A 26,193-nucleotide genomic window follows, 5' to 3' on the forward strand; every position below is an offset into this window, starting at 1 on the left:
TGTACATATTTTGTATTAATATGTATAAAGAATTGCAATTTTATTAAATATTTTTCTTCTAAACTAGTGTTTTTGTTAGTCCTTGGTCCCAATTAAACAAAATTTATATGTATTTATATGCAAAGTTGTACCCCGACTTACGCGCAGTCGACTTAAGCGATTTTCGTCAGACCCACCTATCATGTAACTTCGGGGTATTACTGTACTTAGTAATTTGACACTTTTTCAGTCCATTTAATTTTTTCCATCTTGTGGCAGCACCATATCTCAAAGGCCTCAAGTCTCATTTTGTCTCTCTTTGTAAGAATCCACGTCTCAGCTGCATATAGTGTCACCAAGCAGATATATGTCATTATTATCTTCTTCCTAAGTTTCTGGGATTTCTTCTTCTGTGTTATCAATGACAGTTTATTCTTGAAAGATTGTTTTGCCATTGCAGTTCTGGTTTGAATCTCCGTTTTCCACGATATGTCCTGTGTAAAAACCTGACCTAGATACCTAAAATGATCAACCTGTTCTTCTCTTTCTCCATCAATTTCAATTTGGAAGGAGATTGCCCTTCTCCCAATCATCATTGCCTTTGTATTCTTCACATTAATCTTCATTCCATAATTTAGTACTTTCTTATTTAGTCGTCTGATCATGATCATTTTTTGCAGCATAGCCAAGCAGCCTGCAAAAATGGCCTGATCGTCTGCAAACTTAATAGCCTGTATATTCTTTTCTCCTATTTTAACATTTCGCATTCTTGACTGCCTCCCTTATTATTACTTTTTAAAAAGCATTGCCGACCGGGCTAGCCAGGTGGGTAAAGTGCCTGCCTGGCAACCCAAAGGTCGCGGGTTTGAATCCCACCTCGGGCTTGGATCAAAGTACTGCAAAAACCTTGGGAGGTGCATTATGGCCACAGAAGCCAATGCGACAACAACTACAAAAAAAAAAAAAAAAAGCATTGAACAATCCAGGTGAAAGTAGGCATTCTTGTCTTACTCCCTTTTTAACTTTTTCAGTCAGTTCTCCTCTTACTCTTATCATCGCATTTTGTCTTCTATGCAAGTCAATGATCAGTCCAATAATCTTGCATCCAGTTTTCTCAAGCAATGGGAACAATTCTCTCCAGGTTACTCTATCGAACACCTCGTAATCTACAAAACATACATAAAGGTTTCTTCCCTTGTTATACATTTTCTCTCACAACACTCAAATTTCTGATAGCATCTCCCATCGAACTGCCTCTGTAAAAGCCACACTGTGAATCATCCAGGTATTGTTCAATATGTCTCTCAATACAGACTTTCAAATAGAGATTTCTCCACATTTTCTCCACTGTATTTTAAAAGCTCTGCAGTTATGTTGTCGATTCCTGGTGCTTTGTTATTGCTAAGAGACTTTAGGGCTGCATTGAATTCTTCCTTAGATATTTCTTCCTCCATGTTGTCTTGTTCTTCTAAAGCTGTATTTTTCCATGTGTATATGCTTAAGTTGTCAGAGTTTTTTTTCACATATCTCCTCCAGCTTTCCTTTTGTTTTTCAAAATTCAGTACTGTCATTCCCTTTTAGTCCTTTATTGCTCCCATTGTTTGAATTCTGCTGCACTTTCTTGTTAACTCTCTGATTTTTCTGTGCACCAAGTCCATCCATTCCTGATGTTCAAGCATTTCAACCTTCTGACAGTTCTCTGCCCACCACTGTTCTTTTGCCTTTTTTTCTAATGATTTTATTCTTTGATAGTTCCTTTGATCCTCTTCATTATTTCAACCTTTGGGTCTTCTCTCCTCTCATCCATTTTCTGCAGAATAATATCAGTGATCCAAGGCTTCCTCCTAATTTTTTCACTCTTCCTCAGTGCCTCTGATGCCACTTTACATGTCATCTCCTTCATTAAAGACCAGTTTCCAGTTTTGCTCTAAATTGTTCATTGTTGCCTCAGTAGCAATATATTGAAACATATTTTTTGTTCTCTCCTCTGTTTCTCGATAATCCATCGCATGAACGGTTTTCTTTTATTTATACGCTTCAATTTTAGTTCCACATTCATCTTCACAAGTGAGTGGTCTGAATTTCCATCCACTCCCGGCAAATAACATTGCTTTCTTCAGTTGGTTATGGTATCTCTGCTTTACTAAAATGTAATCTATTTGATACCTTTGTGAGTCACTAGGATTCTTCCATGTATATCTTCTGCGCAGTGGAGCCTTAAAACACATTTGCAACCAGTAGTCTCTCTTCTTTACAAAACTCCATTAAACGTTGTCTCTGCTAGTGTTTCTCACTCAAAGTCCCCCACAGTCTTTTCTTATCTTCTCTCTCCAACCACTGCATTCCAGTCCCCCATGATTATCGTGTAGTCTCTTGATCTAGTTTTCTATATTGATTCTTCCAACTGTTCATATGTCTTCTCAATTAATTATTTTCTACTCTACTCGTACTCTCAACTAATTCGTCAGCACTCTTTGAGGTTGGCATATATACTTGTATAATCACCATATTTACCAGTTTTGCTGCAAGTCTGGCCATGATGAGTCTGTGTCCCAATGATTCCACATTGACCAGTGCTCTCATGAATCTTCATGTCATAATTACCACAGAATCTTCTACCAGAATCTCTGTTCCTACTTCAAGCTTGTCTCTGGAAACTCGGCGAACTGTTCTTGATTTAAAACTGTTGTATCACATCTTCGCTGGTTCAACCTACCTACCGGATCTTCTATGCCATATTGACGTTCATACTCCAGCAGTGGCTACTAGACAGAAGACTACATTCCACATTGGTAACTCTAGATTACAGATATCCAGGAACTCCTTCTTCAAAAGAACATTGGCACTCATGAACAAGTTTAATTTGGATATGGCTGTGAACAAGAAACAGTTTCGCAGAACTATTTGGAGTTCGTTGACTGGTTGACGGAGAGTTCTGGGCTAAAGATGTCCTCATTAATTTGTGTGTGGGATGTCTCCTGCAGTAACCTGCTCTCTGCGATTTTTCATGGTGCTGGACTTGACGTCATGAATACCTTTTTTATTTCCGTGAATTGGACTTTTCCTGTTTGAATGAACTTTCATTGTACAAAGTGTATTATTCTACTATTTATTTTTATGTTTTGTACAATCTTTGTTCTATTATCTTTTTTCTGCTCTGTTATACACTTTAACTGGGTGCATGCCTGTTGTGTATATTATATGTTAAAATAAAATAAAATAAAATAATTATTGTCATCCCCCCCATCCACCATTACTTCCAGAGTGCACAACTTTATAGTCTCCACTTTCAAATTTGCCCACTTCTCTCCATCATGTTTCTGTCACTCTGAACACATCAATACCATTCCTGTACATTTCTCTTTTGACACTCTCTAGCTTACCACATCTCAACATGGTTCATAAGTTCCATGTCCATATATAAAAAATATAAACAAAAAATATAAAACAGGCAAAACATGCTCCCAGTTTTATCAATAAACATACAATTCAATGATTTTAAATAAATTAGGTGACCACATACAAGTTAATAACTTTACCTCTGACAGTTTTCCAGTAAAAAAGATGCTTCCAAGCATAAGTTATACTTTTGTTGGATTTGGTGTTACATAGTTGCAACTTTCATTCTAATATTATGATCTATCATAATAGTAATGGAACTGTTTTTTTTTGTTTTTTTTAAACAGTCAATATTTTTTAGTCTTGATCCAACGTCACAAAAATAGAGCTTATCTCTAAATTCCTTCATATTGATAACCTTCTGACTGTGTGAATCACTTTGTTTTTAACATAACCAGAAATTTCATTGCCCGGCTGATTTACTTGCTAATTAACATAGTACATAGCATACCAATCCAATAAAGTACCAAGAAAAAAGTGTATTGCAGAGTTTCTCAGTTTTACAAAGGTTGGAGGAGTTGAACTGATGTTCCTGGTGCTGCCTCCATAGGTCAAAAATCACAATCCTTACATAATCAGCAAATTTGTATTTAATTACAAGTTATTAAAAATACTTTACTGTATCTGTAAACAATTGATTTTCTTTGTTCCTTCCAAACATGTGTATATGTGCAGTTTATGTATATAAACTCAGTCGAAAAACTCAGTTTTTCAGAGGTTACATTCCTGAAGATGTCCGTGGAGTGAAAATCTGCAAACAAGGTTAAGGATCTATTGGGATAGGGGAGGATCGGTTTGCAACTTGTTAAATATTTTTACATAAAATATATTTTAGTATTCTACTAATATATATTTAATACATATTGACTGGTCATTGATTCTGCCAGGATGTCCGCTGAGTAAAAATATAAGAGTAACCTGACTAGAGTTTTTGGCAGAGCCTTGGAATGGATGCTAAAACACTATTCCAGCTCATCATGTGTACCATAAATGACATTGGTAATGTCGGGTATATGCATTGACTGCCTTCTGCATGTATTATTCTTAAAGGCATTCTGTTTCATAAAATTTTCCATTTTGAGCCCTTGTTAGTGACATAAATGAACTTAATGTACATAAAAACTTCATCCCTAGTGAAAGCTACTATGTTCCAAATTTTGTAAATGATCCAAGGCAGAATGCACACAGGAATTAAAGTCAAACATGTAAAGAATTCTAAAAAACCTTCATATTCCTCTAGACCAGTGCTTCTCAAAGTGGGCGATATTGCCCCCTGGGGGGCATTTGAATTATCCATGGGGGCGCTAGGCATGGAAGGGGGCGACAGAAGGCGGATGGAGCACCATCAATGATTGGCCGTTACAAGGGTTTTATGGCTTATTTAAAAAATGCTGATTGGGTTATAAATTCTTTTTTAAATAATGACGATTGTGAACGTTTTGTAGAAGAAGAATTGATTGAGTTACAAAATGAAGTTGAACTGAAGCCAAAATTTCAAAATTCATATCAAGAATTTTGGTTACAAAAGAAAATCCCTGACCATTATTCTGCATTGAGGGGAATTGTAAAAAAATTACTTATTTATTTTCCAACATCATATCTAGTCGAAACCGGTTTCAGTGCTGTATATCAATTGCTGACAAAACAAGGAAATTGTCTGGATGTTGTTAAACGTGGCGATTTACGACTTCTGCTTACAGATATTAAACCTAATATTGATAAGCTAATAAATCTCCACCAAGCTCATCCATCGCATTAAATATCAAAATATAATTAGCTATTTCCATTAATATCATGACTTATTTATGTAATTAACTTTAATTTTTAAGACTTAATTTAAGTGACTATAACCGACTTTATTTATGTAGTTGTAATTTTTTACGAAGAAAGAATAAAGTGCAGTAAATAGTTTTCTTTATAATTCACACACATACATGCAGGGCTGCATTTACGTTTTTGGAGGCAAACAGACAAATATTCATTTTAGTTATTTAGCTTCACTTTATATTGGTGGACTAAAAAAAGCCCTGGCGAGGGCCTTTTTTTAGGGGGGGGGGCGGTGATCCAAAAAAGTTTGAGAAGCACTGCTCTAGACTGTTGTCATAATTTGCTAACCATTTCGTGGCTACCAAATTATGATACCAGTATCCTTCTTTGTATTGACAGTAATGATCGTTAGCTGTTTGGTAGATTTTGATTGATTTTGACAAAACAAAGCACTTAAGATAATTTTTATTTATTTTGACAATTTAAACATTTATCAGTGATGATGTACACCACTAGAAAAGTCAAATCTACCATCAGGCACTGACATAGCATCTGTTATATTTCATTTTTATTATAAAAATCTTTTTTTTTTTTTTCTTTTTTGCTTTTTATGTTGAATTGAAAATGGAGTTTTATTGATTATGATTTACATAATAAATAAAATTCTTATGCTTTACTGCATCCAGTTTCTATGCTGGAGAGATCTTCATTCCCATTTGCTTGGCCCATTCGACCTTAAGGCTTGGGCTTATGTTCAGCTGATAAAAAAATTCTGTTATCCACAGTTCTTTGTTAAGTTGCTAATATTTTTTTAAATTACACTGGTGTTCAAAGAAAGTGCATCACCTAGGAATTTCACATTTCTAAACCCTTTTTTTCACGATGGTATGTTACATTAATGACTAGCATCACAGATAGATTTATAAACAAAAGATATTATTAATAGTTAATAGTTAAGGTAAAGCTATGTAATATTTGACAGGTGCTCTCAAAATATTCCAAAATGAGCATTTGCAACCTGTATACAACAGTTTTGGTAAATACAACAATTATGGCTGAAATGTTATCAGAAGCCCTCAGTTTGCTTCAGTTTATCATTTTAAATGGAAAGCAATGAAAAGTTCACCAGGTGCAAACTAGTATTTAGTTGAACTGCCTCTGGCCTTGATGACAGCAGCACACCGTCAAGGCATTGACAAGATCAATTTCTGAAGATAATCAACTGATAGTTCGTGGTTCCAAACAAATTATGGCTTCCTTAAGTTCACGAAGCGTCTTTGGTTTCTTTCTGGCAACTGCAGATTCCACACGATGCCAACAGTTCTCTGTAGGATTCAGGTCAGGACTATTTCGTGGCTAGCTAAGTGTTGTAATGGGCCGTTCTTCCAACCATTTTTTCACCTATAACAAATGTAAACACATTACTGTCGAACCTCTAATGCAGAAATGAAGCTAAAGTAACTACAGAAGTGCCTACTTACACTTCTTTTTCCTGATGATAAGGAGCAGTCGTCCTGAAAGATGCAGTTACCTGTCAAATTGAAATGGTCTCTAATGGTTGGCAGCAATTTGCCTTCCAATATAGATAGGTATCCATTGGCATTTACGGAACGTTTTGTAAACTGCAGGTGACCTACTCTGCGATACGAAACGCACCCCTATATCATTTGGCTGGTAGGGAATTTCACTGTAGACACCATACATATGTTTTGGTGAAGAATACCTGGATGGTATTCTTCACCACATCTACGGTGAATCATTTGTCTCCCATCAGAGCCATGCAGGTTGAATTTCTTTTCATCTGAGAAAATAACTGACTTCCACTGCCCGGGGGCCCATTTGACATGCTCCTTACTCTAAATGAATTGGGCCTTTTTCATATTTTGTGTGAGGAGGGGGGCTTCTTAGGATAATGGGCTACAACTCCATTTTTGAAGAGGTGTCTTCTGACTGTTATTACATTTGCTACCACTCCTGTATTTTCTTCCCATTCTCTTTTCAGCTCAGACGAAGAAGCTTTACAGTTTTTAAGGCATAAATGCTTCAAAACGCGGTCCTGTTTTGGCATAGAGGCTCGGTTGCATCCGGTTCCTCTTTTCATATCAGCAGAACCACAATTCTTGAGTTTGGAAAGAAATCTACTCACTGTTGACTGATTACAAAACACTGTAAGCAATAAGATGGGAAGAACATCCTTTCTCATGTAAAGCAATAGTAGCACTCTTTCTTCATGGCATAAACTGCATGTAACTCCCCATTCTGAAACAAGCAAGGAATGACTGCAACTCTTGCAGAACGTGCTTATATAGCTGAAAGTAATGGATGATGCAATATTACATCACCTACGCGTGTCAATCTTATCTGATGTGATCTGTAAGAAATATTGCCATATACTTACATTATTCGGACGACAATTACGATTTTAAGGGGTGATGCACTTTCTTTGAACACCAGTGTAAATAGAATCTCCTGAAAAGGAGAATCCTCTATACCGTACATTTAGAAATCTGAGACATACTGACAGTATGGTCTGGGCTTTTTAAAAAGCCAATAAACTGTTTCAAAGCTCGTTGACTTTTCATCCTCTGGCAGATTACAATAATGAATAGTCTTTTGTCCAAATGAACAGTCAAGTAAACAGTTAGCTTATATAAAGTACAGTAGGCCTTTGTTATAGTGCAGTTCACTCTACGCTGATTCGCTGTTCTTATAACCCATAACTCACTTAACACTCACAACAACGCTCTTTTACCAGCGTACAGATTAAATTTTTTGCATGGTTAGCAAAAGTGTTTCATGCGATGTAATCAATAGCTTGAAAATGATTAGCAAATCATTAAAAAGTTACCCATGTAAACTTGTGAAATTTTCTTCCACACTAATTTAATTGCAGTATGGTGGCTTGTTACATAATTCCAACATCAACATTTTAAAAAATGATCACGTGTATTCAGTGGTGAGCTATAGTGCTCTCGCGAGAGCCCATTGTTATTTTTTAAATTTGCAAGCTCATTGTTGAGACGATCATTTATTTTACAAATGAAATCCTGAATGCAATTATTGAGTATCCAGAGCAGAAACTATGATGGGGCAAGCAGGGCCCCATCCCCAGCATTTTAATGGTGCAATTAATCAGTTATGTATTTTAAAATAGCTTTATTTTTGATTTAATTAGTCGGACCTTTTTAACCAACTTCTTTATAGCAAATATTTTTGAATTCCCCTCTGTTTAAACATTTAAAATAGTTTCCGCTGAACGAAGAAAATTTCCATGTAATGAACAGATTACGAGAGACAACTTTGTATGCATTGTTCTCACCTCTGGCCTTTAGGTAATTAGAAAGCGTGAATTAAGGGTGAAAGGGATTCCCATTCCAGAGTGTTAGTGGTTTCTGTAAAACCTATGCAGTCACATGCCGAGAACTCACACTAGTCAATGTGCTTTCCATAGCGAGTCAGAGGATTAAGGAGATTCCCAACACAGATAATAGCCTCTGGTCAACCTGTGTTGTGGTTATCCTTTACTCTGATAAATGGGCATATGTTTTTCGGAGAAGTGAGTGATCCACACCTTCCAGTAAATTTTTCCTTTTTGTGTTTACATAGTCACAGCAGCTGAATATCCGTGTGATTCCGACATTTTGCACAGTATTCAAAGAACTAGTGACAGTAGCAACGTGGGGGGGGGAATTGAGGCAACTAAGATATTGAGTAAACTTTACGAAGATGAAATGTTGGCAGATTTTGAAACTTCGTCAAGGCTTTCACTGTGTAGAAAATGTTCTAAAATATAATGGCATACAGGCAATAATTTAAAAAAAAACTATCACCAATCTCCAAAAAACCAGTGCAAATTAAGGATGATTGCTAAAGAACTTGATGTGGAAACTATAAATATCGGTCATGTGTTTGGACTACAATGAGTAGATTGCGAATGGCAATTGTGGGTTGGAAGAATTATCCTGCTTTGTGCAAACATTTTGAATCAGAAGTTAAATTTTCTGGATTATTAAATCGACTTTTAAATCTGGAATTTCTTAACAATTTAGCACTAATGATCGACATCCAGCAGGAGATCTCTTACCTTTCAGAAACTTTAACAGAATCACTGGTAAAAGCAGATAAATTAATTATTCCAAACAATCAATACTATTGCTAATTTGAAAAATTATGAAGCTAAAATTGAGAACATGAAGTTAAAAGAATTTGAAGGAACTGAAAGTAAGAACACATTTAAAAAATTACCTTGTGACAAGTTATTAATGCAACAGAGTGATTTTAAATTAAATAATGATACCACTGACAATAAGAAATTTTAAATATATGCCACCCAAAATCGTGGAATATAAAAGAACTTTTGTCTCTGTGGCAAGACAGTGAAAACCCGAATAAGACATTTAAGTTTTCTGGTAAAATATGAAATAAAGATTAATGATTTTAGAGATTAGACACTATTCAGTCTCCCTATCTGGCAGAGTAGAGGCAGCAAGATTATACACTAGCTGATTTGGAAGCCTCCTAGAGAGTTACCAACAGGTTTGGTCCGGTATACTAACTAGTGGCTGGCCTGCAAACGCCGCTTTAGAGCTGTACCCTCAAAATGTAAGGAAGTTTGGATCTTGCCATGGTGTTTATCATAACCTCAAAAGACATCAATCATACTGCATGATGGAAGAGATGGTGGAGGGTTGACCGGAACTTAGCTCTGGAGACTAAACACGGGTTCAACCACGTCAAGCCTCCAATAAGCAAAGTGGTGGTATTGCACCGGTTGATGAGAGTCATCTACCACCTAGTATTGTCTGGTAACACAGAGGGACGGCATTCCTCCATGCGGTGTGGGCACGACAGTTTACGTTGGTCCACACTTGGATGGTCACCCACAGTGTGCTTGTGCATGGGAGTTATACCCAGGATAACTAACAGTCCCACCATTGTGAAGGTGCCAGCAGAGGATCTGGCTGCCACAGACCATCTGGGCTTCACTGAAATTGGGTCCATTTGACTTGAATGTCACTCGAATATCAGTTCCATCAGCGTTTTAGACTCCCAGGTAGCAAGCACAGCTTGTCTGACATATCTGTGAGGATGTCTGTGACAGCCTCAAAGTATACTTAAATGTATCTTTATACTCGAAGGAAAATCAATGATCGAATGTATCTGGTGTCAATAGTTTCAGAGCTCCAAACTTGACCACAATAATACATTAAATCACCAACCATTAACAACAAGTGAAAAAAAGACATCAGCATCATTATAGTAAATAAAAACAAATTCGAATAATATTTGACCATTTTTGTGGAACAAACAGATACTGAGCCTTGTTGTTCTTATATTTTCTAATTCAATAAAGATAGTAACCGTAATGACATATTATTCGAATTTGTTTTTATTTAATTTAATGATGCTAATGTCTTTTTTTTTTGCTTGATGGTATTGGTTGGTGATTTAATGCAGGGTTTCCCAAAGTGTGGTCAGTGAACAACTTATTTGAAATATACCTACATAAAACTAAAAAAAAATTTCCTTATTTCCTATCCTAACAATGTCGATTTTATGTAAACATTTGATAAAGAAATGAATTACCTATCTTTTAATTATATTTACTGATGTTAATGAATACTTAATTGCATTATTACTGATAGTTAAATGTCCTAATGGTAGTGTCATTATTTCCTGAACCTATGAATATAATTATTGAAAATACATTAATTTATAGCTATAGGTGAGCCGTGAAAAAAAAGAAAATCTGCAAATACCGGTCCATGCTTGAAAAAGTTTTTGGGAAACCCTGATTTAACATATTCTTTGGGTCAGGTTTGGAGTTCTGAAACTATTGATACCAGATATGTTGGATCACCAATTTTCCTTTGGGTGTAAAGATACATTTAAGATACTTAAATGTATCTTTACACCCAAAGGAAAATCTTCTGGAAAGATACATTTAAGTATCTTAAATGTATCTTTACTTATTAATATAGTTTACTTAAATGTATATATACTTATTATACTAAAGTATAATAAGTATATTTAAGTATAATTTACTTAATATATTTAAACTTAAATAGTATAATAGCTAAATAAACTTAGTATATTTAAACTTAAATTTGTACTTAAAAAGTATATTTAAGTATAAGTATATTTAAGCATAATAAGTATGCAGTATAATAGAGCGTGTTAGTAGTGAAGCATTTTGCAAGAAACTGCTGAGGTAAACCTCTCATTCATTTTTTGATTTATTTATAATTTTAAAACATACTGAACCTCGTTCTTATATTTTATGATTTTTAATATGACTTTTCTGCTGCTTCCATCTATTAATTCCATTTATTTTTATTAAACTCTTGATTTCTGAAGATTCTAACAGTTATTAACAGACTTATATTATAAACAGCTAATTCGAATAATATGTAATTACGGTTACTATCCTTACTGAATTAGAAAATACGCTTTTGCTCCTAATAAATTTTGTTTAATTGGCTTCCTGCACTTTCTGATTTACTTATTACTTTGTTCATTTCCTTGACTGTCTATCTTCATTAGTAATTGTTCCTAAATAGATAAATTTACTTGTTCTGTTATTTTTTGGCTATTTTATTAATCTACCCTAAATTTTCCTAGTCTTTCATAACTTACTTTTATGTAACTAATTTTCATGCTACATTCTCCACAACCTTTTTTCTAATTTACTCAGAGTTTATTGAAGTACATGCATGAATGATCCAATTTTTACATCTCCCACATTTTTTTTTTTTTTTTTTTTTGGTAGTTGTTGGCACATAGGCTTCTGTAGCCATAATGCACCTCCCAAGGTTTTTGCAGTACTTTGATCCAAGCCCGAGGCAGAATTCGAACCCGCGACCTTTGGGTTGCCAGGAAGGCACTTTACCCACCCGGCTAGCCCGGTCGGCATCTCCCACATTAACATGGTCAGTAACTTACTATGCTCTATGTCACTCCAAGTTTAACCGTAAACCATTTTACAATGTTCCATTCAATACTCACTTCAGATCTACCATTTTTATATAAATTTATCCCCCCCCCCAAAAAAAGATTATTTTGAAGCCATATTTTTCTAAAATTTGAAAGAGTAGATATTTAAGTACTTTAACATATGCTTTTTTCAAGATAAAAAAAATTCTGAATACAAGTTCTTATATATCCTATTACTTTTTTTTAGTTTGTCTTGGTGTGAATATGTAATATTGGCAGCCTCTCTTTGGCCTAAAACTTGACTATTCTTCACAAAAATTAAGTTTCACAATACTTCTAGCCATCGTCTGTAAGATAGTTGCATACTTTTTACCAAATAATATAAGTAGTGAGTCCTCTGTAATTGACATTCAGCTTTCTTTACCTTTTTTTACATATTGGTACAATTGCTTTGCTTTAATCTTCTGGAATTTGTCTTTCAGAAAATGACCTTTAGATAATGGATATAACCATCATGATACTATTTAGCCTACAACTCTCAGTATTTCAGGTCTGATTTCATTTATACCTGCTGCATTTCTGTAACTGACATTTTCCATGGCCCTTTCTGATGGTGTCCAAAACCTGAAATGATGGTGCTAGATAAGCAATTAATGAACTATATATTAAAAGAATAAATAAACATCAGTTTATTATAAGAGAAGGTATATATATAGGTACTTCAAACTTAAATGACCTGGACAGCACAAGGCCCTCCTGGCCTTGTGCTATCCAGAGCATAAGTTTATTCCTTCAGGAAACTCAGAATAAACCACAAAGCATTTATTCACTCAGAATCAATCACAAAGCTAAGCTTTCATTCCTTCTTAATATAAAATAATGATAAATTGCTGGCTATTAGTCAGTACTCAGCATAACAGAAAGATTTCTTCTAATCTGAAGTTCTTTTTCTTCTTTTTTTTTTTTTTTTTTTTTTCATTTATACTTATATTGCATCACTTGAAATACTGGTGAGCTTGAATGGAAGTGTTGGATGATCATTACTATCCAGGCTGTCATGGCATGATCTAGGGATAAAAATATCATCATAGAGACATTACAGGCAACATATATATATATATATATATATATATACTATCATTGAATTATATTAAATAAAATTAAATTATAATGAAATAAGTAAATAAATAGTTAAGCATTCATTAGAGGCAGCGACATGCAATTCCTCCATATGAAGCTGAAATACATCCAATATGTTAAATTAAATAAAATAAAACATAAGCCAGTAGTATGGCAAAAACTGTAGAGCAAAAATTAGCATAAAAATAACCCAAATAAACAATCGAACGAAAAAAAAGAATAGATATAAATAGTAGCCCGTAAACCCTTATATAATTTCGAACTTTTAATCCAATTAAAACTATACAAAATTTAGACTAATGCCAATTATTTATTAATTTAGCGGTACCCCCAGAGGTACCAGTTCCGAAAGACGTGAAATATCACCAAAAGAGGGTTAAAGGAACTACCAGACGATAACAAAATCAAAATAAATTAAAATAAAATAGACTGACCATCATGCCCCATATCGACAGAGGACCACGAGGCCAATAATGGTCATGGAATCGCTGCATTTCAATCGCTATACAAATCGTCGCCATGGTGAAAAGATCGAAGTACCAATTCACCCACCCTCCTCCGATCGATCCACCAATGCAGAGGATTTGCACGGCGGTGGTCCTTATGCAGCGAGAAATAAAATATAGAACAGACAGCACTCTAGAGCAGAGCCACACCACTGACATACTGTAAGCTGAATCAGCTTATATAGAAAAAAAAAAGGAAAATAGATGGCGGCACAGGCGTTGCTAAATTAGCATATCGACCCATTACTGTTGAATTATATTAAATGTTGACAAAAGTTAAATTATAATAAAATAAATAATTAAGCATTCATTAGAGGCAGCATCTTGCAATTCCTCCATATGAAGCCGAAATATAAACTATCATTGAATTATATTAAATAAAATTAAATTATAATGAAATAAGTAAATAAATAGTTAAGCATTCATTAGAGGCAGCGACGTGCAATTCCTCCATATGAAGCTGAAATACATCCAATATGTTAAATTAAATTAAATAAAACATAAGCCAGTAGTATGGCAAAAACTGTAGAGCGAAAATTAGCATAAAAATAACCCAAATAAACAATCGAACGAAAAAAAAAGAATAGATATAAATAGTAGCCCGTAAACCCTTACATAATTTCGAACTTTTAATCCAATTAAAACTATACAAAATTTAGACTAATGCCAATTATTTATTAATTTAGCGGTACCCCCCAGAGGTACCAGTTCCGAAAGACGTGAAATATCACCAAAAGAGGGTTAAAGGAACTACCAGACGATAACAAAATCAAAATAAACTAAAATAAAATAGACTGACCATCATGCCCCATATCGACAGAGGACCACGAGGCCAATAATGGTCATGGAATCGCTGCATTTCAATCGCTATACAAATCGTCGCCATGGTGAAAAGATCGAAGTACCAATTCACCCTCCCTCCTCCGATCGATCCACCAATGCAGAGGATTTGCACGGCGGTGGTCCTTATGCAGTGAGAAATAAAATATAGAACAGACAACACTCTTTGCCATACTACTGGCTTATGTTTTATTTTATTTAATTTAACATATTGGATATATATATATATATATATTGTGTTCTTATTGAAGATTATGATAATGATATCTGGTCAAGTTTACAGTACAGGCATACCTCAGTTAACGTTACCTCTGATAACGAAGCTTTGATATAACGAAGTCCGCAATTTCAAGCCCCATTTAACATAAAAAAAAATATTCCAGTTTAATCACCTGAAATCTAAACAAACTGAAGAAATTACGGAAACCTTTGGGGCTTCTCGTGGTTGGTTTGAGAAATTTAAAAAACGGGCCAGGATTCATAGTGTAAAATTAACAGAAGCTGCAAATAAGTTTCCAGAAAAACTAAAGGAAATAATTGAACGTGAAAATTTTCCAACAAATTTGGTGTTCAGTGTTGACGAAAGTGGTTTGTTCTGGAAACGGCTACCAACAAAAAGCTTCATTTCTATTGAAGAAAAATGAGCTGCTGGGTTCAAAGCAGCCAAAGACCGTTTAACGTTACTCTTTGGATCAAATGCCTCTGGCGATTATAAATTAAAATTGTTATTAGTTTACCATTCAGAAAATCCGAGGGCGTTAAAAGGTAACATAAAAATGAATTTACCTGTAATATGGAAAGCAAATAGAAAAGCGTGGGTTACCAAGGAGTTATTTACTGATTGGTTTGTTAACCACTTTTGTCCTGAAGTAAAACGGTATTGTCAAAAAAACAACTTTGAAGAAAAAGCTCTTTTGTTGTTAGACAATGCTCCGGGACATCATACTGATCTTAACACGTTGGACACATGCATTCCTGTCAAAGTTGTGTTTCTTCCAGCAAACACAACTTCCCTGATTCAACCATTGGGATCAGGGAATAATAGCATCATTTAAAGCTTATTGTCTGCGTTGAACATTAAGCAATTTAACTGAACTAGAGGATAAAGTGGAAATGACAGTTAAAACTTTTTGGAAAAACTACACCATTAGAAACGCAATTGAAAACATTGATAGTTCTTGGAAAGAAGTCACTAAGAAATGCTTAAATGGGGTTTGGCGCAAAATATGGCCAGAAGTTGTACTAGAAGAATAAAATAACATCCAAGAAATTATAAATGAAGTTATCCAGGTGGCTCAATCAATAGGTTTCGAAAATGTCGATGAAGAGGATGTTAGAAATTTATTGAATGCAGAAGATGATGGTTTTTCAGTGGAAGATTTAGAAAACCTTGTTAGCAACGAAGACAAAGATAATGAAGACGAAGTTAAAGAAGTTCCTGCCGAAAAAGTGTTAACCAAAGATTTAAAAAGGTGCTTAAATGACATTGAAAACGTTTTAAATTTTTTTAGTGAAAATGATCCTGATTTAGGAAGAAGTTTTATTGTTAAGCGATCAGTGTTAAATGCAATAACTCCTATAGGCAATTGTTAAATGAAAGAGAAAAAAAGCATAAGCAATCAACTTTAGACTCATATTTTAAAATGTGATTTCACTTTGTATGTAAGTTGACTGTTTATTTAATAAAACTTTTCTTTGTTCGAAAAAAAAGCTTTTCATTTTCTTTACGTAGGAACGTATCCCTATTCCGGCCATAGTATTTTTACCTCTGAAAACGAAGTTTCGCTTAACGAAGTAATTTCGTGGAACGCATCCTATTCGTTATTCGAGGTATGCCTGTATTAGGTATTTGTCAGTTGTGCAACGTTAATGCTATTGTACATAGAGCAATTAAACATTATATGTGCATGAAATTATATTGGTTGATTTTATTTAATTAAATGGTATTTATCTGTAGGGAATTAGGTATATATGGACCAGGCTACCAAGTTAGCAAATGTAAACTAGCTTTAGCTTGGGAGGCCTATAAATGTTATATTAATGAAATGGTATTAAAAATAATATGATGCTAAATAATGAAAACAACAATAAAAATGATAATAAACAATGTAAATTGCAAACAACATTCCCTCACTTGGCCATCTGTCTTCTACTTAGTGACAAAGGGTGAAAATTCACATTGAAGGAGGCTGTAAATATGTACATAGCTATCCCCCCCCGGACAAACGGGGGGATAGCTATGTACATATTTACAGCCTCCTTCAATGTGAATTTCAGGAAAATTATAAGAGTAGTTAAATGTATTCCACGACAGGCATTATCTACTAAACTTTCTCTTTCCTCTTTGAATCTATGATGTTAATCAAATGCGATAACAGAAAACAGACAATCCTTGACATAAACCTAACTCTTCGTTTCCAATATTTCAGAAGCAGATTTCTCAAACATTGGCAAAATTTGATGATTGCATGATGTTCAAAATTGACATTTTCACTCAGAAATATTGATAAAAATAAATGCATTTCAAATGCAAAGACAATTACCACACGCCTAAGTACATACTGATGAATGTTTCATTATCATCAGCCGTATGGTGCATGGAAGTCTGAGGCTTTTGCTGCACCAGGCAAAAAAAAAATTTCTGCAAGAGAGAGATCACACCAAATGTGAGCCCCTATTGATGAACTTGTATATATATGCAGACAATAACACATTTCAACACATTTATTTGCAGTGTGCAGATTGTCCTGGATCTTCTTAACTGTTCATATGTGTGAAAACCTCATTACTTAATGTGTTTTTTGTGTACTGCATGTTGATGATGATACTGTATTCATACAGATATTCGGTTTTTTTTAGTTTTCTGGGGAAGTATAGGGTTTCACCACTTGTCATTTATGTGCAGGTTTGAGTCTCAACAGATGGCGGATTGATTTTTAAAGGCCACCTCAATCAGGTTTCTAGTTAGCTAACTTGGGTGTAGGGAGTAGAATACCCCCAAGAGCTATTCTGGGTTTTTCTCTCTACACAAAATGCAGATTTCCCCATGAACATATGAACTGGAGTACTAAGAACTGAGTAGCCAATGTACCAAAAATTTCCATGAAACAAGAACAGTTTTCAGCAAAGGTAAAGAAAGAGACTATGAAAACCATGGCAGATTCCTTTCCTGCTATTAGCAGCTTCCCTCTATTCATTCAGTAAATGGAGAATGTGTGTGACTGGTCAGTCATCTATTGACAAGGTTTCCCCCATTGCTTGGTTAGCTGCATACCAATGAACTGATGTTTCACTCGCTCAGCAGTGAAATGTCAGCTCATTCATGTGGAATGAATCTAAAACTGACCACTTTACAAATGTACTCTACTGTATCTTAATAAACTTGTGACAGGCGCATTATATCCAAAGTAGCTTATGCGGCATGAAGCCCCTACAACAACAAATTGTGACTGATACATTGGTAATGACAATGTGATGTTGTTTTGATGATGGTGACCCACATACAGAAACATTTGTTTCTGTATGTGGGTCACCATCCAAAAATTTCTAAATAGCACATAACATAACTTTTTTTGACTGGAGCTGTTTTACATGTGAAAGTCGGGCATAGTTCATTCTTGCTACCCGAGCTGACTTTATCTCTGCACACATAATAGCCATGTTTCGCTGCAAATTTCTGCAGCCCACTGCTTCAAAGGTAATGGAGAACTGAAGTGCTAAATTTTTAACAATGGCAAAATTTTTACAATTAAGCCTGGCAATTTTTTCAACTACATGAAAAGAAACTCAACTGTTATGCCACTGTTAAAATTTGGCACGTCAGTTTTTCATCTATTGAGCATTGAGGACTGCAAAAATTTATCTTGAAACATGGCCATTGGAGAAAACACCACCTCTGATTGCAGTAATGAAGAGAAAGGCAGGAATTAACTAAACAACTTTTTTAATGCCATGCCAAACTTTCCCAAGAAATTTGTGTGATTGGTCAATTAGTTGGCAATCTAATTCCATGACATTTGTCTCTTTTTATCTCTCATTGGTTTCCAATGATTATGTACGCTTGGGATGATGTTATGCATACATGATGTGCTTCAACTTTTTTTTAGTGTCCTTTATAAATTTGCAGAGATTTTCCTTTCAGCCAGTGGGTGGTTGATTGTTGCATCTGTTGTTGTGGAAGTGGGTAATTTGAATAAATTCAAGGAAGAACTAAACAAATTATTGAATGGGATGAGCAGGTGATGTGGGATGGTTTTTTTTCCCTTTTATGTCTTAAGCTTTATAAACTTGCTTTCTTGCATCATATGCCACTACTACTACTAATAATAATAATAATAATAATAATAATAAAAGGGACACGATGACCCAGTGGTGGTGGTAGTAGTAGTGGCATGTGATGCAAGAAAGCAAGTGTATGGGCTTATGCAGCATAGCCAAAAAAAAAAAAAAAAAAAATTTACACAACCATTCCCTCTAAATGTTTGACCAGTTCCTTCTTAAATTTATTTAACCTATCAACTTCCACAACGACAGATGGAAGATTGTTCCAGAAATTAACCACCCGCTGGCTTAAGGCAAATTTCTGCACATCTATTCTACATCTGTCTTTCCTTAATTTGAATTGATGCCCCCTTAGGTTCATAATCTGAACAAGTGGAAGAATCCCATCATAATTCGGCATTCTCAACCCATTCTAGGCCTTATACACCTCAATCAGGTCACCGCACAGGTGCCTAGTCTCCAGCCATTGCAATTTGCAGAACTTAAACCTCTCTTGGTAAGAGAGGTTTAAGTTCTGCATCACATTGGTGAGGGGAATGAATGATCCCTTCATTCCCCTCACCAATTTTGTTGCCCTTCTCTATACACGCTCAAGCAAATCTACATCCTTCCTAAAATGAGGCATCCAGACCTGTACGCAGTACTCAAGATGTGGCCTGAAAATTGCCTTATACAGAGGGACAATCACTCCTTTTCCCTGCTAGCAAAATTCCTATATATCATTGACAAAACCTCATGACCTGCCCTGGCAGCCTGTCTGTATTGCTCAGAAAACTTCATATCTGACTGCACAATTACTCCCAGGTCTTTTTCATTTTCTACCACTTTGTGTAGTACCACATAGTTGGTACGTTTCTCTAGGGTTACTTCTACCCATATGCAGGACTTTGCATTTGTCAAGGTTAAACATCAGTTGCCACTTCTCAGCCCATCTGCCCAAATTTTCTAGATCCTGTTGCGGCAGCACACCGCCATTACTGTCATTAACAACCCTGCCAACCTTTGTATCATCTGGAAACTTCGACACTAAGCCTGATATACCTTCATCAATATCATTGATAAATATACAAAACAACAGTGGACCCAACACCGAACCCTGTGGGACTCCACTAATAATAAGAAAAAGAACAGGTGCATGTATACTTGTGTGTACACCAATGCTAGGAGTTTAGTAAATAAATTTGATGAATTTGAGGTATTGCTCAAAACATCAAAGGCAGATATCGTGGGGATTTCAGAGACGTGGTGTCACACAGATATAAGAAATGCAGAACTGGAATTTGGGGAGTACAATGTCTACAGAAAGGATAGACAGGATAGGAAGGGAGGAGGGGTTATGCTATTAGTTAAAAAACACATAAAATCCAAGGAAGTGAAGCCAGTCGACATCGCTGGACAGTGCAGTGTCGAGTCAGTTTGGTGTGACATAAGCATAGGTAAATCAAAATTGAGAGTAGGAGTGTGCTATAGGCCTAATGACTCTGATGAGTATAATAAGAAACTGTTCGGAGAAATAGAGTGGGCCAGTAAATCAGAGAGTCTTATAATGGGGGATTTTAATTTCCCAGATATTGACTGGAATTTGGGGGCTGGTCACTCACACAGTAGCAAGGCTTTTGTGGATTTATTGGATGATTGTTTTCTACATCAGCATGTTCGGGAGGCAACTAGAGGGAGTAATACTCTTGATTTGATTATCAGTAGTGATTCTTCATGCATTAAGAATCTGCAGATAAATGAACCACTTGGTGGCAGTGATCACAGTGTGCTGAAGTGGGAGTTACTCAAAGAGGTAACTACCATTAGGGGTAAAGGGAAGGGGTATTGCTTTCGTAAAGGCGACTACAATGGACTGAGACAGTATTTAAATTCTATACAGTGGGATCAACTGATGATATTGCCAACAGCAAATTCAAAATGGGAAGCATTCAAAGAACTTATCGTGGACGCTACTAGGCTTTACATACCAACTAAGAGATATTGTTCAACGTTTAGGCCTAAATGGTTGTCAGATGAACTAATGAGGCATATGGCAGAGAAGAAAAATGCATGGGATACATACAAATTAACACGTGACACGGACGCCTATGATAGATACAAGTTGATCTGTAACCAAGTTACAAAGGAGGTTAGGCAGGCGAAGGCAGATTACGAGAGATCCTTGGCAAGGGATGCGAAGAAAAACAGCAAAGAGTTCTTTGCTTATGTAAACTCTAGAAGGAAGGGGATGAATCAGATTGGTCCACTTGAGATCGATGGGTCAACTGTTGATGACCCTGCTCGGGTAGCTAACAAACTAAATGAATATTTTGCATCGACATTCACACATGAGGAGTTATTCAGCGAGGGGAATGCCAGAGGTGTATTCAACTCTAGCAGTAAGCTAGAGAATCTTGTAATAACTGAGAGCAAAGTGGAGGAGAAATTGTTGAAGATAAACACAAGAAAGGCACCTGGGGTGGATGGGATCTATCCAGTTATATTAAAGGAGGCAGCAAAGGAGGTAAGCAAACCCTTAGCCAAAATTATGAGAGCTTCCTTGGACTCAGGGGAGGTACCCATTGACTGGAGATGTGCAAATGTGACCCCAATTCACAAAGGGGGATCAAAGGCTGACACAAGTAATTATAGACCTGTGAGTTTAACTTCTGTTCCCGGAAAATTAATGGAGGCACTGGTGAAAGAAGCACTGCAGGATCATCTAGACAAGACTTCAGTTATAGCTAGGACACAGCATGGTTTTGTTAAGGGGAAGTCTTGCCTGACCAATTTGATTGGATACTATGATGCAGTCACAAAAGAACTGGATGCAGGGAATAACTTTGATATTATATACTTGGATCTTAGAAAGGCTTTTGACACTGTTGCACATGGAAGACTGCTGCACAAATTGGAGCAGTGTGGCATTGGAGGCAAGTTGCTGCTATGGATAAAGGGGTGGTTGAGGGGGAGAAGACAGAGAGTGGTAATCAATGGACACTGCTCATCGTGGACTAATGTTATTAGTGGAGTCCCTCAGGGTTCAGTATTGGGGCCTTTATTGTTTTCTGTATTTATAAATGATATTGATGATGGTATATCAGGCTTAATGTCCAAGTTTGCAGACGATACGAAGGTTGGCAGGGTTGTCAAGGACACTACTGACACTATGCTGCTGCAACAGGATTTGGAAAGGTTGAGCAGATGGGCTTCGAGGTGGCAAATGAAGTTTAACATTGACAAATGTAAAGTACTACATATGGGAAACAGCAACCCCAGAGCAACGTATCAACTCTGTGGTACTACACTGACAGTGGTAGAGAATGAAAGGGACCTGGGGGTGGTGGTGCAGGCAGATATGAAGTTCTCTGAGCAGTGCAGACGAGCTGCAAGAGTAGCTCATGGTGTATTGTCAATGATATATAGGAATTTTTCTAGCAGGGATAAGGAGGTGATTATTCATTTGTATAAGGCAATGGTCAGGCCACACCTAGAGTACTGTATACAGGCCTGGAGGCCTCATTTCAGGAAGGATGTAGAGCTGCTGGAACGAGTACAGAGAAGGGCAACTAGATTGGTGAATGGGACAAAGGGGTTCTCTTACGAAGAAAGGCTTAAGTTTTGCAAATTACAGTGTCTGGAAACTAGGCACCAGCGGGGTGATCTGATAGAGGTGTACAAAGCCTTGAATGGTTTGAGCATGCTCAATGCTGATGGGATTCTTCCTCTAGCTCAGAAAAATCACCTGAGAGGGCATAAATTCAAATTGAGGAAAGACAGATGTAGGATAGATGTGCGGAAATTTGCCTTTAGCCAGCGGGTGGTTGGTGGGTGGAACAGACTTCCATCCCTTGTCGTGGAAGTTGATAGCCTAAATAAGTTTAAGGCTCAGCTGGACAGGTATTTCGAACGAACAGAGGGGTGAAGTGGAAGTGGTTATTTTTATTTATTTATGTTACTTTTTTTTTTTTTTTTTTTTTTTTTGGCTGATGCTGCATAAGCTTGCTTTCTTGCATCAAATGCCTCTACTAATGCTAATGCTAATGCTAACATTAGTCCACGAAGAGTGGCACCCATTGATTACCACCCTCTGTCTTCTCCCACTCAACCATCCTTTTATCCATTGTAGCAACTTATCCTTAATACCATTCTGCTCCAATTTGTACAGTAGTCTTCCATGCATAACAATGTCAAAAGCTTTCCTGAAATCCAAGTATATGATATCAAAATTATTTTTTGCATCCAGTTCCTTTGTAACCACATCATAATACCCAATAAAATTTGTCAGATAAGACTTTCCCTTAACAAACCCATGCTGTGTCTGAATTATTGCTACAGTCTTGTCTAGATGATCCTGCAATGCATCTTTAACCAGTGACTCTATTATTTAACCCGGAACAAAAGTTAAACTAACTGATCTGTAATTATTTGTGTCACCCTTCGATCCCCCTTTGTGAATTGGGGATACATTTGCACATCTCCAGTCCGTGGGACCTCACCTGAGTCCAAGGATGCTCTCATCATAATTATGGCTAAGGGTTTGCTTATTTCCTTTGCTGCCTCCTTTAATATAACTGGATAGATCCGATCCACTCCAGGTTACAACATTGGACTACCAGCCCGACAGACCGGGGTTCAAGTCTCACTTTGGTGGAAGTGAATGCATGTACTCCACTCCGGGAGGCTGGCATAATAATAATAATAATAAATATATATATAGCAAAAGTCACTTCATTGGGTCTACTTCCCCCAAGCTCGAAGGGACGGCTGAGGCAGAAAGTGGCATTATCTGGTGTCGCTACCATAACTACCGCCCACCACTGGATGCCAAACCTAAAACAGGCTCAGTTCCACAGCTAGAGGATGACAAGTAGAAATACTAAAAGCACTGCATCAAATGTGGCACAGGACAAAGTCACTCACATTCAGACCTTAGGCAGAGGGGTCATTTCAAAAAGTCAAGAGAAATTCTCCCGCAGACTGCAGTGGCAGATATGCTGTCTCCCATATGTCTACCAGAACTGAAGGGCAAGCCCATCCAGTCCAACCTAGGTGGAAGTGTTTCCTGCACAACTGTGCTAGTGACTATTCAGGAGGGAAGAAGAAGCCAACGAATGAAGTTGTGCATTTAAATCAATACATTCTTCATGTGAGCATATTGTGAAGTAAAGAAACTAGAGACAGACATGACAACATAGAGGACAAAGTATATCTACACACAAAGTAGTTGGGATGATTTCCGAATGTTCAGGACAGCGAATAGCAGACCAAAGATGAATTATAGCCAAGACGAACAAGATAGCTTCTGCAATCTGGAAATAAATCAAGCAGGATGTGAGCGACCAACTATAAACAACAATAATGAATATGGCCATTACAGAATCAGAACTGGAGGAGGACCAGCAAGAACAAGAAATGCAACCCAGAGCAGCTGAATTGCAAACAGACAAGATTGCAATATTCAGAAGAGAAGAAGAGTGAAAGAAAGCACTAGCAGAATTCAAGGGAATGAACCCACAAAGACCCACACCTTACTGAAGCAGAAACCCAATAGAATCCTTTAAAGTAACAGACCACCGCAATAAGTGAATAATACTGGATTATCTCAACAATAACGAAGTAACACTAGACACCATCCACACAGCCATTTACTGTACTGCTGTAGCAGCCACTAGGATGAATAGAAGGGACCAGAGAACAACATCACAAAACATTTAAACAAGACAAGGAACCACCCACATTGGAGAGAAGGCTACAGCAGAAGATAGAAGAGATAAGAGTGAATATTGGCCAACTGATCCGGTATCAATGTGGTAACAGAAAAAGAAGCTGATCAGAAAAGTGAAAGCCATCCTCAAGAAAGACAACATCCACATGTATATGTATACCAGTCTCACAGTGGCACCAGTTCGTCCATCTCCACCAATTGTCATGTAAGAGAGAAAAAAAAAAAAAAAAAATCCTCTTAATCACATCAGCCTGAAGTGTATATGTGTATTTACCAGGCATCTCTACCATCAGGTGGCAGCCACCAATATGGGCAAATACCACTCTATGCTCGCCCTAGCACAAGGAGCCGAACTTGGGTCTACTCCTATGTCAGTCCTAACATAGCACCAGAAAATCCCACACCCACCAGTGGCGGTGAAAAACCGGCAGGTGCCTGCAAAATCCCACTGACAGGTCACCCACACCCGAGAGCCAGGAAAAATAAATAAAAATTTCTGCATCTGAAAAAAAAAAAAAAAAATCAGATGCCAGCAATCCTGCTCATCAATTGCAATGTGCACATATTAGCCAGCATAAAAAAAATAATAATAATAAAACAAAATAAATACATAAATAAAAAAATATATAAATATAAAAAAAAAAGTCTTATCTCCTGGATTATAAATCCAAACTGGATATATATAATATCCTGCCTACAGTTACCCTGAAACTACAGTCCAGCAAAAAAAAAAATTTTTTTTAAATAATAATAAAAATAATTTTTTTCCACCTCTTTTTATTGCTCAGAAAAACCAGAAGTTGACATTACAAGGAAAGACATCTGTCTCTGCTTATTAAAGACCAATCTTGCAAAATTTTGCAAGGCATTAAAATACCTTCTATTTGGGAGGTATAATTTTTCATTTCCAGGACCAAACTCAACAATAGTGTTTCTTAAATTTTGTCTGTACTGCTCATAAATAATGCAATCATACAGTACATGATCCCAGGTTTCAACACATGTACAGTAGCAAAATGGGTCAAGTTTTAACCCAAAATAATGCAGCTTATAATTAAAAGATCCATGTCCTGTCATAAAATAAGAGGTTTCCATTTATGGAAACAACCAGCTGTTTTTTTTCTTATCACAGACAAAGTTAACATCTGGAAGAAACAAACGGGTAACTTGACCAGTGTCACTACTATTTTTTTTTTTTTATGTAAACCCCAAACACGAGAGGTATTAGAACCTACAGTACTTAGTACTGTGCTTGGGTTGGAGGTTGAGAAGATGAAAGAAGATATTTGTTGACATTGGACTTGAACTTCTGTAGACTTTAATTTTCAGGAAATACGTATGAAGGAAGGTTTTTCCAGAAAATAGCAGTTGAATGAATAAACGAGGCAGTTGAAAAGTTGGTTCTGTGAGTTTGAAGTTGGACAATAAATGGATGTTGGCTGGTGGCGGCACGTGTTCGGAGTTTTGAAAGAGAGAGCGGGAATTATAGAAGCCAATTCACAAGACCAGTGCCCATGGAAACAGCTGTAGAAGAGGCATGCAGCAGAAACAGTACATCTATGAGACAGCGAGTGGAGAGACTATTAGAGATGAATCATTAACCTAACTGCCCTCTTCTGAACGGAATCAAGAAGCCTGAGA

General features: G+C 36.4%; 1 protein-coding gene across 4 annotated transcripts in view; it reads right to left on the reverse strand.

The window, feature by feature from the left end:
* Window positions 1-12,743: 12,743 nt before the first annotated feature.
* The window catches only part of LOC150084697 (abscission/NoCut checkpoint regulator), a 169,048-nt gene continuing 155,598 nt past the window's right edge, over window positions 12,744-26,193 (reverse strand). For all 4 annotated transcript variants that reach the window (XM_090375430.1, XM_090375432.1, XM_090375433.1 and 1 more), the window contains exon 9: window positions 12,744-13,145. In XM_090375430.1, coding sequence (XP_090231556.1) covers window positions 13,064-13,145 — 82 coding nt within the window. In that variant the 3' untranslated portion in view covers window positions 12,744-13,063. The remainder of the gene's footprint in view (window positions 13,146-26,193) is intronic.

Source organism: Mastigoproctus giganteus, chromosome 6 (genome assembly GCF_048544385.1).
Source record: "Mastigoproctus giganteus isolate SK-2022 chromosome 6, ASM4854438v1, whole genome shotgun sequence".
In the NCBI taxonomy this organism is placed as follows: domain Eukaryota; kingdom Metazoa; phylum Arthropoda; class Arachnida; order Uropygi; family Thelyphonidae; genus Mastigoproctus; species Mastigoproctus giganteus.